The sequence below is a fragment of the Condylostylus longicornis genome, unplaced genomic scaffold (assembly GCF_029603195.1).
Source record: "Condylostylus longicornis isolate FDR11 unplaced genomic scaffold, ASM2960319v2 ptg000030l, whole genome shotgun sequence".
In the NCBI taxonomy this organism is placed as follows: Eukaryota; Metazoa; Arthropoda; class Insecta; order Diptera; family Dolichopodidae; genus Condylostylus; species Condylostylus longicornis.
The window spans coordinates 3,004,911-3,022,312 of NW_026577999.1; the positions used below are offsets into that span (position 1 = coordinate 3,004,911).

The 17,402-nt window shown below is 34.0% G+C and overlaps 1 protein-coding gene across 4 annotated transcripts in view; it reads right to left on the reverse strand.

Annotated features, from left to right (window-relative positions):
- The window catches only part of LOC129607894 (neuroligin-3), a 160,086-nt gene that overhangs the window by 10,221 nt on the left and 132,463 nt on the right, over nucleotides 1-17,402 (reverse strand). For all 4 annotated transcript variants that reach the window (XM_055519139.1, XM_055519138.1, XM_055519137.1 and 1 more), the window contains exons 3-5: nucleotides 16,734-16,922; nucleotides 9,092-9,286; nucleotides 7,618-8,014 (exon numbers count right to left, since the gene is read on the reverse strand). In XM_055519139.1, the coding sequence (XP_055375114.1) occupies nucleotides 7,618-8,014; nucleotides 9,092-9,286; nucleotides 16,734-16,922 (781 nt within the window). The remainder of the gene's footprint in view (nucleotides 1-7,617; nucleotides 8,015-9,091; nucleotides 9,287-16,733; nucleotides 16,923-17,402) is intronic.

Consider the following 17,402-nt stretch of genomic DNA (forward strand, 5'->3'; position numbering starts at 1 on the left):
TAAATTCACAAAAAGTAATATTTTGAGTGAAATAAGAACCTAATATTCTATATGTGGTATTTCATATATGATATAGTGCCGTTATATAAAATATGACAAGACGAAAATGATAATTTTTTTTTGATTGTGTTTTTCTTTGCATCGAATATGAGAATGGAACCTAAATGATTGAGGTACTTGCAAAAGATTAGAGTTCCTTTGGAAAATTACAAGGAAAACATCATCAATCTCTGTCTTTTATAATAACTTTTGAGTTGTATACAGCGAGCTAATGAATTCGGTAGATATTGTTTGGTAAAACAATTTGCAGCGTCAGATTACCGTAAGATTACAAAATCCTTACTGTAGCATTTTACTACAAGAAGGTTTGTTACGCCACCATTTGCAAATGATTGTTGCTTTTTTTAGAGATTTTAAAATGCTTAAAATTTTATTTTTAACCGCCGCATACAAGAAGGGATGTAATATTTGATGAAACCATATTTCACATGTGGTGTTTTCAGGCAATGCGTTTCTCCGTGCAAAGGAAGTACAAATAAACTACTTTAAGAGAGATGTCTATCTAGGAATATTAACTAAAAGCTTCCTAAGTTGCTTAAAAAATTTTCTAACATTTTTGCTAAATTGTAGATAATAATCCACCTATTTTGGTCGGATATGTGCTGACATCATCAAATGTTTTGTTAAGTAAGTTTTTGTTAAGCAAGCGAATATATTTTGCACATATCCAATATAAAAGTTATTCAGTCGATTAATAAAATTTAAGGAAATTATTTTTAAATTGTTCTTAAATTGTATAAGCTTCTTAGTTAATTCATTCTAAAACAGAATTACTCCTGAGAAATTCGTGAGCAAATTTTGAATGTATATGTAAAATTGTCTTAATTTAATATTCCTATATTCCTCTATTCCTATATATATAAGGAAGAAAATCCTCTGAAGCTGCTGGCGTCAGGGCAGGACAAAATAAAAAACCAACGCCCACCGCGACAACGACGAGCACTTCAGGCCAACCAAGAGAGCCAAAACTCATTGGAAAGTCAAAGCGCCGGATACAAGCGTCCCGGGTGAACCAAAAGGGTCCAAGCCCATTGGGAAGCCTGGTACTGCTTCGGTATTTGCTGTTGAAGGAGCTAGTGTTGCACCCAGGACGGTGGCTGTGGCAGGGCAGGCGCCCACCAAGATGCGTAAAAAGGCGGCAATGGGAAGCAAGGCTCATGTAAAGCCTTTGTCTAAAGGGCCAAGGCCATTGACAAGAGCCGGAGGAAATGATATGGCTGTGAGGTGCATCCAAATAAATCTACAGCATGCTAGGGTATCTACTGATGTTCTTGCTCATAGATTTATGAAGTAACACCTCGATATTGCCCTTATCCAAGAGCTTTACATAGTGAAGGATCAGGTTAAGGGCCTAACAGGTGAGCTATTGTATGATAATACAATTGGCGGCAGGCCTAGGGCTTGCATTTTGTTTAGCAAAAGGCTAACGTATTTTCCCATTCCAGATTACTGTTCTAAGGATCAGGTAGATGCGTAGGTGAAGGTGAAGTCCGGGGGTTGGATAGATATCATTGTGTGCTCATCCTACCTCTCGGGAGACTGTGCCCACCCGGACGAGCAACTGAAAGATCTAGTGGACTTTTGTGGAAGGAGGAACTTCCAACTTATAATAGAAAGTGATGCCAATTCCCACCACACCGTCTGGGAAAGAAGTAATATAGACAAACGATGTTAGTGCCTACTTGAATTTATATATAGCAATAAATTAATGGTTATGAATCAGGGCAATAGGCCGACATTCATAAATGCAATCGGGGAAGAAGTCCTTGACATCACCTTTTGCACTGAATTTATCGGCAGTAGGGTTAGTGGATGGCATGTCTCAAATGAGACATCCATATCCGATCATAGGTAGATTAGGTTTGATATCATGGTCTCCGGGGGCCTGGCAGAAGAAATGTATCGGGTACCTCAATCCACAGATTGGAGTCAATTCGAAACACTCCTCATGGATGGGATTGGATATATTCCTGCTTCTGTCACAACGGTGATGGATATCGAATTGGCCAGCGAGGCTCTGACGGCGGCTATTACTAGTGCCTACCATGGGAGCTGCCGCGCTAAGCCGAGGCGGAGCAACAGGAAGTGCCCGTGGTGCAATGAAGAGCTTTCAAGGCTTAGCCTAAAGACTATAAAGCTATTCAATAAGGCCAAGACGTCGGGTTCGTGGGAAGAGTATAAAAACTCACTCACGAAATATAACAAAAAAAATTAGGAAAGCGAAGAGAATTTCGTGGAGGGCGTTCTGCAAGGGCATTGATGAACTCTCCAGCAGTGCGCGTCTTCACAGGGTGTTTTTTAAAAAGTTGGGCCTAATGGAACGGCCTGATAGCTCCATTACCGAGAACGGAAAGCAGACGTTGGAGCTTATGGCGTCAACGCACTTTCCTGACTCGGAGATTCTTCGGAATCACTCAAATGCGGTCATTGAACCGTGGGCATCCTGGCCCACGGAGGGGTTTCCAACATATCGCCAGAGCACTGTTGGAAATTTTTCGTGCCAGCTATGCGTAAGGTTACATCCCTCAGGTATGGAGGGTGGCCAAAGTGGCGTATAATCCGAAGGCGGGTAAGCGACCAAGCAACCACCCAAGGTCTTTCCGTTCAATCAGCCTCACTTCTTTTCTATTGAAAGCAGTGTAAAAATTGATTGATAGATTTATACGGGACGATGCACTGGGAAGTAATCCCTTGCATGAGTCTCAGTACGCTTATCAGTCGGGAAGATCTACTGTACTCGGTCTGCAGAATCTGGTGGGGGTCCTTGAAAACTCACAGGAAATGCGGGAGGTGGCAGTCGGCTGCTTCCTTGATATAGGGGGAGCTTTTGGCAACACCCCATATCATGTCATCTGCGAGTCGTTGCACAAACGAGGGATTGATGCGACGACTAGCGGATGGGTTAGTTGGATGCTACTGTATAGGATTATTAAGTCCACCATAGCCGACAATATACTCTTCATCTCCGCTGTAAAAGGGTGTCCGCAGGGCGGGGTTCCTTCGCCCCTCCTGTGGTCTATTGTATTGGATGATCTAATTGGTGCTCTCAGGGGCTCCGGGGCACGTGTCTGGGGATACGCCGACGATGTGGCCTTCGTCGCACGGGGAAAATTTGAGAACACTATTTCTGATCTCTACAGCCAAATTCACGTGTTGTGGAAAGGTGGTGCGAAGGCATTGGGTTAAATATAAATCCAAGCAAGAGCCCTTTAGTCACCTTCACCAGATGGAGAAGCAAGGATAGATTAACGAGCCCAATTCTGTTTGGTGAACGTATTAGTTACTCTGGGGAGGTGAAGTATCTGGGGGTAACCCTGGATGATCGTCTCTCCTGGAATACCCATACAGATAGAGTTATCGAGAGGGCTACGGCGGCCTTGTGGACTTGTAGGAGCTTCATCGGAGGGACCTGCGGAATCAGTCCCAAAATAGCGCTGTGGCTATATACGGCCCTTGCTAGGCCCATCGTCACCTATGCGTCTATAGCATGGTGCTGTAAGGCTCAGCAGACGGGTGTGCGGGCCAAGCTGGGAAAGCTAAAGAGGCTGGCCTGCCTGGGAGTGACCGGGGCAATGCGGGCGGCTCCTACCGCTGCATTGAAGGTGATGATCGGTTTGCCGTCACTGCACCTCCATATCTTGAAGGAAGCTCGGCTAGTGAGTTACCGACTTCTCTCTGGCGAGAACAGGGCAAGGCTAAAGTTGGCCCACAGGACTGACAGAGACTTCATTGAGAGTGATCCGATTCTAAGAATAACCATGTCGGATACCTGTCTGCCGCGGTACAACTTCGATCGCAAGTACAGTGCACGGTGTTCCAGGCCGAAATACATGCAATAGAGATCTGTCTGAGAATCAATTTAAAAAAGGGGTATAGAAACCGCACCTTCTATGTGTTCTCGGACATTAGGGCTGCACTGCTGGCGCTTCGTTCAGGTCAGGTTACATCCAAGCTAGTCTGCGGCTTGGCTGCACTTATGGAATTGGCATCGGAGAACAGAGTCACGCTCATTTGGGTGCCGGGCCATAGTGGCCATGCGGGCAACGAAATTGCCAATGGGCTGGCGCGGAGGGGATTTGGGGCTGACTTTGTGAAGCCGCTGCCTTTCTGCGGTCTGGCTTCTTCCGCCGTGGGGGCCAGGCTTGCCTGCCTGCTCGCGGCGGAATACGGCCGTCGCTGGCGGGACATGAAAGGGTGCCGTCATGCGAAAGTGTTTCTTTCGGCGCGCTCCAGCGGATTCACCGCAGAGTTGCTGGGGATGACCAGTTGCCGGGTTCACACTATTGCGAATTTCTTCACGGGGCACTGCCCAGTGAAGTACCACCTGCATATACTGGGGAAGTCTGTGCAGATTTTGTGGTGGTGGCGATGAGACCGCCGTGCACATTCTCTGCGACTGTCCGGCACATGGGTCTCCAAGTGTTCGGGAACTGTTGTCCAACTCCCTTAGGGATATCTCCGGCTTTGTGGTTGGGACGGGGATATTATAGGCGTGAGCGTGGAGAGGCTACAATAAGTCAAGAATGGCTGTGCTGGCTTGGGGGGTTACTTCTGTCTCACTCGGTTCCCTTAGAATCTACAATGTACAATCTACTACCTTTTTGACTGCATCATGTATTATTATTGACGTCAGATCATATCGTATAATAATTTTATTTTCAATAAACGATAAAAGATAATTAAGTAGTGCTATCACAGAGGGATTCAATGTCAAAATTTTTTGAATTGAAATAAAATTATATTAAAATCATATTTTACAAAATTGTTTTAAGTTTTTAATTAAAAATTATGTTTCTTTTTAACAATATATTATACTCTAAAGACACTTTAATAATAATAATAATTAACAAGTGAGTACATGCTCTCACTTTAAAGTTTTTTTTTTTTTGCCCCCTCCAAGTATGTTCAACTATATTTATTAAATATAATTTTAATAAAAAAAAATTTATGCAGCAAGAAAGTGTATGGTTAATGAAATACATATATAGATATAAGCATGATAAAATAATTATGACGTATATGCCCACATATTTTATAAATCAGAATAGCATTTTAAAGTTCAATGTAAAATTATTAATAATAATATGTGGAAATTCCGCAAAAGAGCGTGAATAAAAGAAGCTCAATATATAAGAGTGATGATTCTTATTGAATTAATAATATTTTTTATTTGAATAAACCCTATTAACCTTAAGGTTATTATGCTCTATTTAATATTAAAATGATATCATTATTAATAATATTTATGTATGTATGTATACAATTTTTAACCTATAGGCAAATTATATGTATGTACATTGGTAATATATGTAAATATTAGCCCTCAAATGTGTTTTATATATAATATTTAAAAAAAAAAGAAATTCTGAACTGTGGCATATTGGTGCTTGAATTTCATTTTGTTATTATAGTGTAAGTTGATTGCAATTTTAATGGATATACGATGGGATTTATTAAAGGTGAAAAAAAGGTGAAAAGGTAATAAAATTTTAATAAAATAAATAATAATATTGTAGAATAAAGCTAATGACAATTTGAAATTGCATTAGTGATCAATAATTGTTTTTTTTTTGTATTTAAAGAGTACTTGAAAGAGAAATCAAATATAAATTGAATAAAATTAAGAAGGTTAATTGATAATATTTTTGAGTGCTATTTTGATTAAAATTTTATGGAAAATATTACGTCATTATAGATTTGTAATTTGAATATTCTATTTTTGACATCATTTAAAATAATCCTTTTACGTTTATGAAATTTGGGACAATTATATTATGTGAAAATTAGTGCCAGAAGTTAGAATTACAAAAGTAGAGGATGTCTCTTAGTTCTGCTATCTGGATAGTATAATTACAATACAGATCGGGGTTTCTGAAAGAGATATGTAGAATTGAATATCACTTACCAGAATGACATTTGGGAGACTGTGGCCTGTCTAGAAATAACGCCACTCGAATAGGGGCACGAAAATAAAAATATTCAATACAAGTGTAAAGTCGGTGCTACTACACGGAAGTGAAACCTGAAGAATCAGGTTTTCATGAACAAGTACCTGCAGAATATTCTGGCCGACAAGAATCAAAAACTCAGACCTGTGGGAATTAACGGGGCAAGAATCTGTAGATGATCTGAATCAAGCGAGGAAAATGGAGATGGATTGGTCATATACTGAGAAGACCGGGAATAAACATTCAGCACAGGTTGTTAGAGTGAAATTGTAAGGACAAGTGAAAGGTGGGCAAACCAAAAGAAACGTGGCGAAGGTCATTAAAGAAAGAAATTGAAGAGAATTACAAATCGTGGGTTGAAATAAAGTTACTTGCACATAATATAGTTAGATGAAGAAACTTTGTCTCTGCTCCCAAAGGGAGTAGGAAAAGGAAAGAAAAATATATGTGTATTTGTATAAATGTGGGAAAAATGTTCTATAAATTTGTGAAAATTTTAATTTTCATAGAGATTTTTAAGGCCAACTTTTTTTTTTTTTACCAAAAAAACAAATGCAAATATAAAATGTCTATCATTTTGGTTATTTTAAATTGGACATCTCTAAAAAATTTTAAAATTTTCAAAAGTATCGAAAAATTTACTTTAAAAATGTATAATAGAAGTTCTTGAGGAAGTGAAAGTCAATAAAATTTAAAGGCAAGAAATCAATAAGGATTCATTGAGATTTTTATAATATTGAAATTTTCATTTCTAAAAAAAATAACCACAGAAAGTAAAAAAGTTGATAAAAAAAAACAATCTGGAAAATTTGGTTGAAAAAAATGAAATCAATTTCAAATTTAATAAAAAAAAAAATGAAAATATAAAAGTTTTTCTTAAAATATTTTATATAGGCACTTGGTGAGATTTTTCTTAAAAATTTTCCACTAACTTGAACAATATTTTTCAAATTATTAAAATAATATTGAAAAGAAATTCAATATCTAATTTAAATTTATTATTAAATTATGGCTGGCTGCTCTCAACTTTGTAAATTATAAAAAGTTTCGATCGATTTTATTAACCTTATTAAATATTTTCATTATTTTCAACTATCTAAAAATTATGATATAAAGCTTTTACCTTTAAACAAGAAAAAAAAGAACTTGCTTTATTAAACTTGCTCTAAAAGTTGTTAGTTAATAAATGCTATGCGTATATACGAGTAGGAGAGAGCACTCAAATACAATATCTATAAATTAAACTATAAAAACTTTAACAAAATATTTAAACTTTTGCTTCAATAAATTTTTGATTTCACTTGGTTATTTAGGTCATTATAAATTTTTTTTATATGATTTTAACACTTTTGAAAATATGATATAAAAAATTCTTCAAAAGAAAACCATTGCTTTTTTTAACAATCTCTTTAATAGATTGAAAAATTTTTAAAGTTTATGTTAAAGAATTTGAGCACGTAGGCATTGGAAACTTAAAAAATCAAGTAAGACAATTAAAAAAATATGACGTCCTACTTATTTAATTGAGCTTAAATTTGATTGATAACAATTAATTAATAAAGTGGGTTTGATTTTAAAATAAAATTTTAATAATTTATTTTTAACTTACCTTGCTAATTTATTTATTGCACTCTTCTTTAAAAATACTGAATTTATAAAATTTATTTTATTATAATGTCTATGTGAATTTCTTGGACCAGGATGACCATATTCATGATTACTATTTTCTAAATTACCACCACCATTTAAAAATTCTCCACCATTAATAACAATACCATCAATACTAGGACCGAATGCATATCCAAATTCTGGTTGTCTAATAGGAACAGATAATAATTGTTCTAAGGAAACTTCACGTAAACATTTCATTAAATGTTCTAATGGTAAATCTGGTGAGCAATTAACATGATGTGCAGCAATTGCTGCATATTTTGCTGGATTTTCAACAAGTGACCATGGTGCTAAACCAGATCCGGACATTAATATGGCACGATTAAACAGCATTCCTTTAAATATTAAAAATATTGAAAAGAAATAAGAAAAATTTTTTAGTTATAAATGTTACCAACTTTCAAAAAACTAATCTAATTTTTAGCAATATTTTCCAAAAAAAAAACAAAATAAAGTGTAAGATTAAGTTAAAAGAAAATGTAAATCGGTTTGTTTACTCTTCTATGAAAAACAAATTTAACAAAAATTATGAGGAGCAAGATAGAAATATGTACACTAAGATTTTTTTTTTCAAATTTGTTAAAATAATCGAAAAAGTGATTTGTTAGTTCAATAGATTGAACACTCAAACTCTAGAAATCATTTTTAATTCTAGCACGAAAGTACTGAAATTTTAATTTGTTTCGTTTCTTCTATTTAAATTTTACTTCACGTAGAAAATATTTACCATATATACAAAAATTCCATTTATTTTGTATTGAATTTCAAATTATTTATAAGCTAACCATTCCATGTAAGATGCTAAAATTTATAAGCACAACATTTTATGTATCTTACCAAAATTTTGTTGCTCAAATAGTACTTGAAATGTAGAATGTATTTTAAATTGCACAAATTTCAATCAATGGATTTTATTTTTTTTTCTGTATTGGGTAGAAAAATACATGAGAGCTGAGAGAAAATCACAGACTCATTTATAACACTTCTGGCGCATAATGAGTGTGCAGTACAAATTTCGATAATTATTATTTTTAACACTGAAGGTTGTTAGGTTTTTTGCTATCGAAATGCAGGAAATTACTTTTAGTTTTAATTAGTTTTAATTTCGGAATGCCAATATAATTAGGGTATTTAGACCTTGAAGTTGTTTTTTAAAACGTGCGGTACAAAGTCAAATAGTTTAATTAAAGAGACTGTATTTTAGTTTATCTTTTAAATTTACACTGAAACAAAAATACACCATGTAAAATTCAGGGCAAATGAAGAAGAAAATTAACAAACTAAATAATTAATATTTTAAATTGCTTTCACATACGAAGACTTCATATACCCATATCTACACCTAAATATAAATTAAATAAAAAGTTACTTAAAAAATTTTAATGACTATTATACATTGAAATTATTCTCACCTTCTGGTACAGCACTTGATGCAATTAAAAAATGAACACATGCAGCACCTGTACCATGACCAACTAATGTTATACTCTGTGGATCACCACCAAATGCTGCAATATTTTCTTTTAACCAATGAAGTGCTGCTAAGATATCCATTAGACCATAATTTGCAGGTAATGTATATCTGCCAGAATTTGCATTAAGGAATCCTAGTAAAAAATGGAAACACAGAAAAAACAAAGATAAAAAAATTTATAAAAAATAAGTTTTAGAAAATAATATTTTAAATTTTACTTAAGTTTAATTCAAGTGTATATACTTAGAGTATAACATATATAGTGTATGTTAACACTTAAGCTGTTTAATGTAGTACCTACGTAAGTATAAATCATGTATTTTGTAAAATTTTTACATAAAATAAAATGCAATAAAACTTTTATTAAATTTGTTTCAGATAGAAATTTTGAGGTGATTTTAAAAATATTTTTTTTGTTTTTATGGATTTTTTTATTTATTCAAAATTTAAACATAGAATTTTATTAATATGCTTAGTATACTTAAATTTTTTGCTAAAAACAGAGTTTAGGAAACAATTGAAGGAGTCAGGCTCCAGTGTGTCGAAGACTATTGAAACATTCTCGTCGAATTTCTGAAGGTGTACCTGTGGTTATATATAGGAGACTACCAAACTGATTGTATTAGTATGAGCCATGAAATTGATACGAAGTTGGTTAATTGATACGAGATTGGAAGTATAAAATTAGCAAATCTATAATTAAATTATTAAAAAATTTCTTTAAATCTAACGGCGAATGGTTTGAATTTTTTATAATTTTTTTCTTTACATTCAAAAAAATTTTTTGAGGACATTTCGTTTAATTTCTTTTTTTATACCCTTGCGAATGCGCTATAAATTTGCCTTGCCGTTTGTAACTCTAAGAAATAATGGTCTAAAATATAGATATAAGTGTATGTTTTTGATCAGCCTTGAATTCTGAGTCGTTTTAACCATATCTATCCGGCCGTTCCAGCAGTAGCTCAAAAACTAGTTGAGCTAAGCTTGTCAAATTTTCTCAAATGATTTATAATAGTGAATACCGGAACCCTATTTAAATTGGTTGTGATCGGAACAAGTATGTTATTGGGGCGTTTATGCATATTTGACAAAAGTCGTTGAAATTTCTTGATTTCTTGTGGTAGCTGTCATACAACTTCAATAATTGTTTGTTCATATTGTTTGCTAAAATTACAGAACTCAAATTTTTTATAAATTAATATGGTAATACGGCAACTGTTATTTTCATCCGAACGTACGTGTTCGAAGTGTTACAAATTCGTGGTTGAATATAGCCGGATACAAAACATTCAACACCACGTGGAAAATTTATTTAATTTTTTTTTGTAAAACAAGCCAGCGTAACAATCAAAGCAACAACCAAAGTCATACTCTATCTTATAGTCAGTTGTTTTTAGTGGCCTATTTATTCGTCCATAGTATAACAAATTAGTACGGGTATCACAGAATTGATCAACTCTATTTTTTCTAGTTTTTTAGTTAAATTTTGTTTAATAAACGTTTTTCTAATTATTTAACTTTAAACGACATAGAATTAAATTCTTTTTTTTTAATTTTCGAAAACATCCAAAATTTTTTCCAAGTATTTAAGTAAAATTTCTTATTAAACAAATTTTCCTTTACAAAAAAAAAGTAATTCGAAAATAATTTAATTATTTATTAATTACGTTGCAAAAGGGACTCTAAAGTATCTTGTGTTTTTGTTTTAACAAAGTTGCTAAATTTTAGAAAAAGTTTTATAAAAAAAAAAAATTTTCTTAAATTTTTTGTTAGGCGTTTAATTAGTATTTAAAAATATTGTAAATAAAATTAATTAGGAGAAAAAAAAACCGAAAATCGGAAATATTTTTTATTGACTTCTTTTTTTTATAATTTTTTTTTTAAGAAAAACTTGTCCTATAGGAAAAGCATTTAAGAATTACTTTCCATTACCTTCATAGGTAAAAATTTTTAACAAATTGTTTAGAAAATCCAAGACTTAAATTACAGAACATTAATTATTTTATACAAAATTTAATATACTCTTTGTTGATCTAAATTAGATATTCTCCATTATGCTATTCTATTCTTCAATAAACTAGGTAAAGATTGGCTATTTATTTTATTGTGATTTTTATAATATACATATATTTATAATATGTATTTGAAAAATTTTTTAATTTGAAATATTTTCTCCACATCAAGGCATCTTAAAAATGACTATACTTTAACTACAGCTGCATTACACAGCAAGAAAAGGGCAAAACACGAAATTTTTTTAAGTAAAATCACCTCATATTTACACAGTATTTTGCCTGAGATAGTTGTGATTTTCAATATTTTTCCAATTTAGAATTGTTCCTTCCAACTTTATGCAGCTTCTTCAGGTCGGCCATCAAACTACAGTGTACACTAATGCACTATCGAAATAGCCTTAAGGCTTCCTTAATTTTATACCAAGATATTTTATTTAAATTTTAAAGCTAGAGAATAGCTATATCGTAAAATTAATAACATGATAAATTTCGGAACACGTATTACAACTCATATATGGAGTTTGCTATCGTTTATTTATGTATACATATATGAACATAGTTACATGTTACTTATTTATTAAGCAGAAATGCTACGAATAATCATTTCTTGAAAAGACACTACCAAGACGAGTCGAAAATTAAGGATGCCATTATTTATTACTTTCAAAAACAAAAACTGACAGTAAATGTTCTTCTCATCTAAGAACATAAACGTATCATTTTTATCCGTGCGTTGTTAAATCCAATATTCCAAGATTCCAATATTTTCTTTCAGATCTCCTTGAAAACAATAATTATATTCCCTTGTGTATTTAATAGAGATTGGAAGAAAAATTTTAATGTCATTCTATTCTTGTTTTCCTTTTCTTTTCTCTTATTTTTTTTTTAAATTCTTAATTTTTAGCGATTTAATCTTAGATTATTTCATGACATGTCACCTATCATGTTCATCGTTCCATTATTTTGGTAATGTACTTTGTGTTTTTCTTGGTCCTTTTTGCTTTCGAAGAAAATTATGATGAATTAATTTTTGTTAACCAGACAAGACGACACTTGTTATTAACACAATAAATTATATAAGTAACTCTCATTTTTCTTTTCTATCATCATCACATATGCAATTAACTTAACACGTTTATTTTATTACTATTATAATAGGTACTGTTATATAGAGTAAAGTACCTCTCTACTACCTCGATTACACTGTAAAACAAGACAAAGATTATGTTTTTTTTTTCTTTTTTCGGTTAACTTTATAAAAAATATTTTCGGTGAATTTTTTTTTCTATTTTTTATTCTTTTATTTCGGTTTTTCGCTGTATTCATGAAAAAAGAACCCTATAAACAAGGAGGTATCAGAAGTTTTTTATATCTTTCAGTGGCTGCAGTTTTGATCTGTATTATGAAGAGGAAAGCTTACTATTAAAAATTGATTAAAAGTATTTTGTGTAAATGATGTGAAAATTTGAATTATGCTATAATATCTAGCTGCAGTTATTATCTAAGTTGCGCGCTTAGTGCTCATACTATCTCAATATATTGCAATTTAATACCTTCTAGTTTCAAATATAAAGGGAATGATTTTTATTGGCTGCGTCTCGGTGAACTGAGGGGAAAAGCAGATCAAATTTGATTTGAGTATGAGTTACACGTTATTGCAGCATTGCGGCAACAATATATTGTTCGAGCCCACGCTAAAATTATAATGTGTATTCAAAATATCTTATGTTAAGTTTACCTAACCTACCCTAACCGTTTTTTTCATTTACTAAATAATATCCCCAAGTGTATAGATTTGTATCTAGTATGAAGTACATATGTGTCACATGTACTTTGTATACGTTTAAGATTTCTTATCATAAAATTACATGATGAAATGAAGAGTTTCAAGCATTTTCTGTTTTTTTTTGTCATTACATATATTTTGTGAAGGAAAATTAGATATAAAAATAATAATTATGGGTCCTGTGTATTCTTTAATTTTTGCAAGATTAAACGGTTGTCAGGATGATGAAAGGAGAAAAAAAGTAAAGCAAGTAAAATAAAATTTAATTTTTTTCTTCATGAGTTTGTTAATGTGTGTGTATTTTATTGTAAAAAGCGATCTAATTTATAGTTCATCTGAGTCTGACATCTGTATCATAGTTAAACGTTTTATAGTACTATAAATATATTGTCTATTGTATGTGTACTTATTAGATACACAAGTGTATATTGCTGTAAATACTAAAAGAAATTGAAAAAGGATAGAAAAATTAAAAAAGTCAATGGACGTTTATTTTATTTTTGATATCAATGCTTAAATTGCTTACTTTATTATATGATTATGTATGTAATTTTTTATTAAAATTCAGAATAAAAGGACACAATTAAATTGTACATTTTGTGGGGTTACAATATCAATGACCCATAGAAAAAAGGACTGTTTTTTTCAAATTTTTCCTTATTTACTTTAAATGTTAAATTGAAAAATGTTGTGATATTTGTAGAATAATTTGTAAAATTGTTGTATTAATTTTCCATAAATTAGAATTTTGTCAAACCTAATTAAGTGAAATCACATTCTAATTATAATGCGAGACTTCGAAGAATTATAATGAGATGGTTGGCAACAAAAAAACGTGGAAAACCATTGGGCGTGCAGCAGTGGCAGACGAAATAATAATGTAGAAAGATTGAAAGGCTTATCCGAACAGAATGACCATTAGGTAACCGGTACCATATTCCTACAAAACGAAGCATTGATATTTTATATACATTATATAGATTGATATACATGGATATGGCTATACCCGGGTGGCAGAACAACAAAATCAAATAAATCATGTGTATATGTCGAAAATGGGTAAAATCAATAATGGACATGAGAACTTGGAGGGAAACGGATGTTCAGAGCGATCACATACTCCTAACAGCGGATATAAATTTCAAATTAGCAGCCAAAAGAGAAAAGATATAAATCGGTGGCAGGTTGAGAGGGCTCAACTCTCACAAGCTTAAATCAGAACATATAAATCAGGAATTTGTATCACATATTCAACAGGAGCTCAACAAAACAGAAATCAAAATAAATGCAAAGTCTCTATTGTTAAGCCGATGAAGAAATCTCGGGAGCCATTAGGCGTGACTAGTTAGAATGGATCTTAAAAGCAACATGAGCTGAATAATTAACAAAATAACAAGAAATGATAAGAGAAAATTCTACAACAATATACCCAGAGAAGGTAAAACAGCCGCAGAACAAAGCAGCTATGTTACTTCATTGAAAAATTTATATTCTCTCCAGCAGGAGCCACCGCAATTTGTGTTCGATAGAAGGTAAGAATAGTAGTCTATTCCCATGAACTTAAGAACAATTGAGCATAATGAAAAGAACACTGTCGAAACCAACACATCCATCTATTACATTGAACTTAAAGACTAAGAGCAGTCACTGCACTAAAACCTATAAAATAACCGTAGATTCGCATATCTAAGAGGAAGACATGGCGAGCCTTCTGTGGATACATTCAAGAGGTCACTGCCTCCCTTGCTCTGGTGCATGGTAATGGACGGGCTGCTGTACGAGCTGACTCATAGCGGGTATAATGTGCATATAACGCTGATGATCTGGTCGTTGTTGTGAGGGGCCGGTACGGTGACGTCGTGGCTGACGGAATGCAGGGTGCCCTGAACATTATACGACGGGACGCAGTTCGAGGGTGTTGGCATTAACCCGGGAAAAGCAGTTATTCTACCATTTACTAGGCGGCGGAAGTTTAGTTTGCGCCCGTTGCTCCTGGGGGACACAAGCATTGGGCCTCCAAGGAGGTCAAATATATGGGAGTAATCCTGGATCAGCAACAAAACTGGGTGCCTCATCTTGATGGAGTCATAGTTAGGGCCACCCGGGCTCTGTGGGCTTCGACCAGGCTCTATGGAAAAACGTGGGGTTTTAGACCTAAAATGCTCTACTGGACCTGCACTACAATTGACCAATTGTAACTTATTCTTCTGTCATATGGTGTCAGAAAGCTGAGCAGGCGACGGCGCGGGCTGCTCTCTCCCGATTGCAGTACCTCGCACGCCTTGGCGTAACGGGTAGCCTAAGCACGTGCCTAACGGCTTAGATGGAGGCTTTCTTGGCCTTCGCCCCGCTTCATATTCACCTAAAGGGGGAGGCTACGAAGGTGGCACTGCGGATACGGCAATACAGGGAGCCAAAAAAGTCGTGTGAGCCAGTGGCTTACATGACATGGGCATGCCCTTGGACTTTGGTCTGAGGGAGATCTGGGATGGGGGGGACCATCGCTTAACCCTGGGGCTGTGGTCTTCTATACGGATGGATCCAAAACCAATGAAGGGGTGGGCGTGGGTGTGTACGTTGAAGGCGCAACATATCAAGGGCATTCGGGCACTGTCCATCGATATTTCAGGCTGAGACATATGCCATAGGGTTGTGCGCTCTGGAATGTATCAGAAGGAACATCAGAAGGAGCAGGACATTTATTATGTCGGACAGTAGGGCCGTTCTTGGGGTCCTCTCCACTGATGTAGTAGGATCCAGGCTGCTGAAAGAATGCATTGACGTTCTTGGCGTTCTGGCTAGCATAACAAATTAGCGTGGGTGGGAATGAGAGAGCTGATGGTCTTGCGAGGTGGGAGCGGCGGCTCCTTTCATTGGGCCGGAGTCATGCTTTGGGGTGCTCAGGGCAACCGTCTTGCGTGCCCTAATTGAATGGGAGGAGCGGGCCAGGATTGAACACAGGAATAGCCGCCTGCGCCTGTCGCACTCTAAGAAATTTGTGCTTCCCTGGGACTGGTGGAACGGGGTCTGACCATGCTGAACGGGGTCTGACCAGTTGCCCAAATTTGAGGACATTACGCGGAGTTCTCACTGGACAGTGACTCTCGAGGGTTCATCTGAAAAGGATAGGCAGGGTGGCGGACGAAGTCTGCCGTTTATGTGGAGGAGGACGAAACCATGGAGCACTTACTGTGTGAGTGCGAGACGGTTCCTCGACTGCAACTGAGATGCTTCGAGGGAGCTTTGTGACCCCGGGGAGGATCTCGCAGCTTGATATAGCTGCCATACTGCGGTTTGTCAGGAGCCTAGGTATAGAGCTAATGTAGGTGAGGATGGGAATCACAAAAGATCCTATGAGTCGACTTGAGGGGGGCCTGAGGGCCTCGGTCACCGTGAAGGAAAAAAAAAATATATCACTAGTCAAATCCAAAACTGGAAACCCAATGGGCTAAGAAATAAAGTTAGACCAAAGGAGATCTTGAGAAGAATGTTCAGAAACGGAAAATAGAACTTCTATTACGGAAAATAGAAATTTTTCGTTCAAAAGTCTGAACGAAAAATTCTGAAAAAATGTACATAAACCTAACAAAGTTTGACACTGTTGTATCATAACAACGGTGTTAAACATTGTTAGGTTTATGTACATTAAATAAATTTTATATTAATTTGTACTAGTTAAATAAGAGGATTCTTCAATTTAAATCAATCAAATTAATATTTTAAAAATTTTCCAATTAAAATAATAATTATAAAATATTCATGTAATAAAAAATACATACCTAATATACCTAAACGATAATTAACAGTCACAACCAATATTTGACCATAACTTGCTAATACAGAACCATCATAAGGATTACCACTATTCCATTCATATGATTCACCATGTACAAATACCAATACTGGAAATTTATTTGATTGACCATGATTATTTGAATTAGAGTTGCTAGAAGAATCTCTAGATCCAACTGTAAATAGAAAAAAGAAACAATATTATTATAGATTATTAAAATTAATATTTCACTGATATTAGCTTATGTATTATGATTATTTTGTTCTATATTAAACTAATTAGTTCACGCATATTATTTATTCACAGTTAATTTACTGCATTTTATTCAAATTTCATTCATTTTCATATTTTTTTGTGAATATACGGTTGATTATGAAAAAATTTTAAATTATTCAATTATACGAAATGTTCATATAATTTTGCTTATAATTTAAATAATAATATTGTTTTATAATGCCAGTGTGTATGTGCATATTTTACAAATGTCATACACCTTATAATTTAAAATGATAAATAAATAATATATGTCAAAATTTTCTTAGAATAAAAATTTTACTTGCATTTTGATAAAGATAAAAAATAAAATCAAATTCAAAAAAAGTTTCTTAATTAACAGTAAACCATCGGATTTCGAAAAATGTGAAATTTCTTGAAA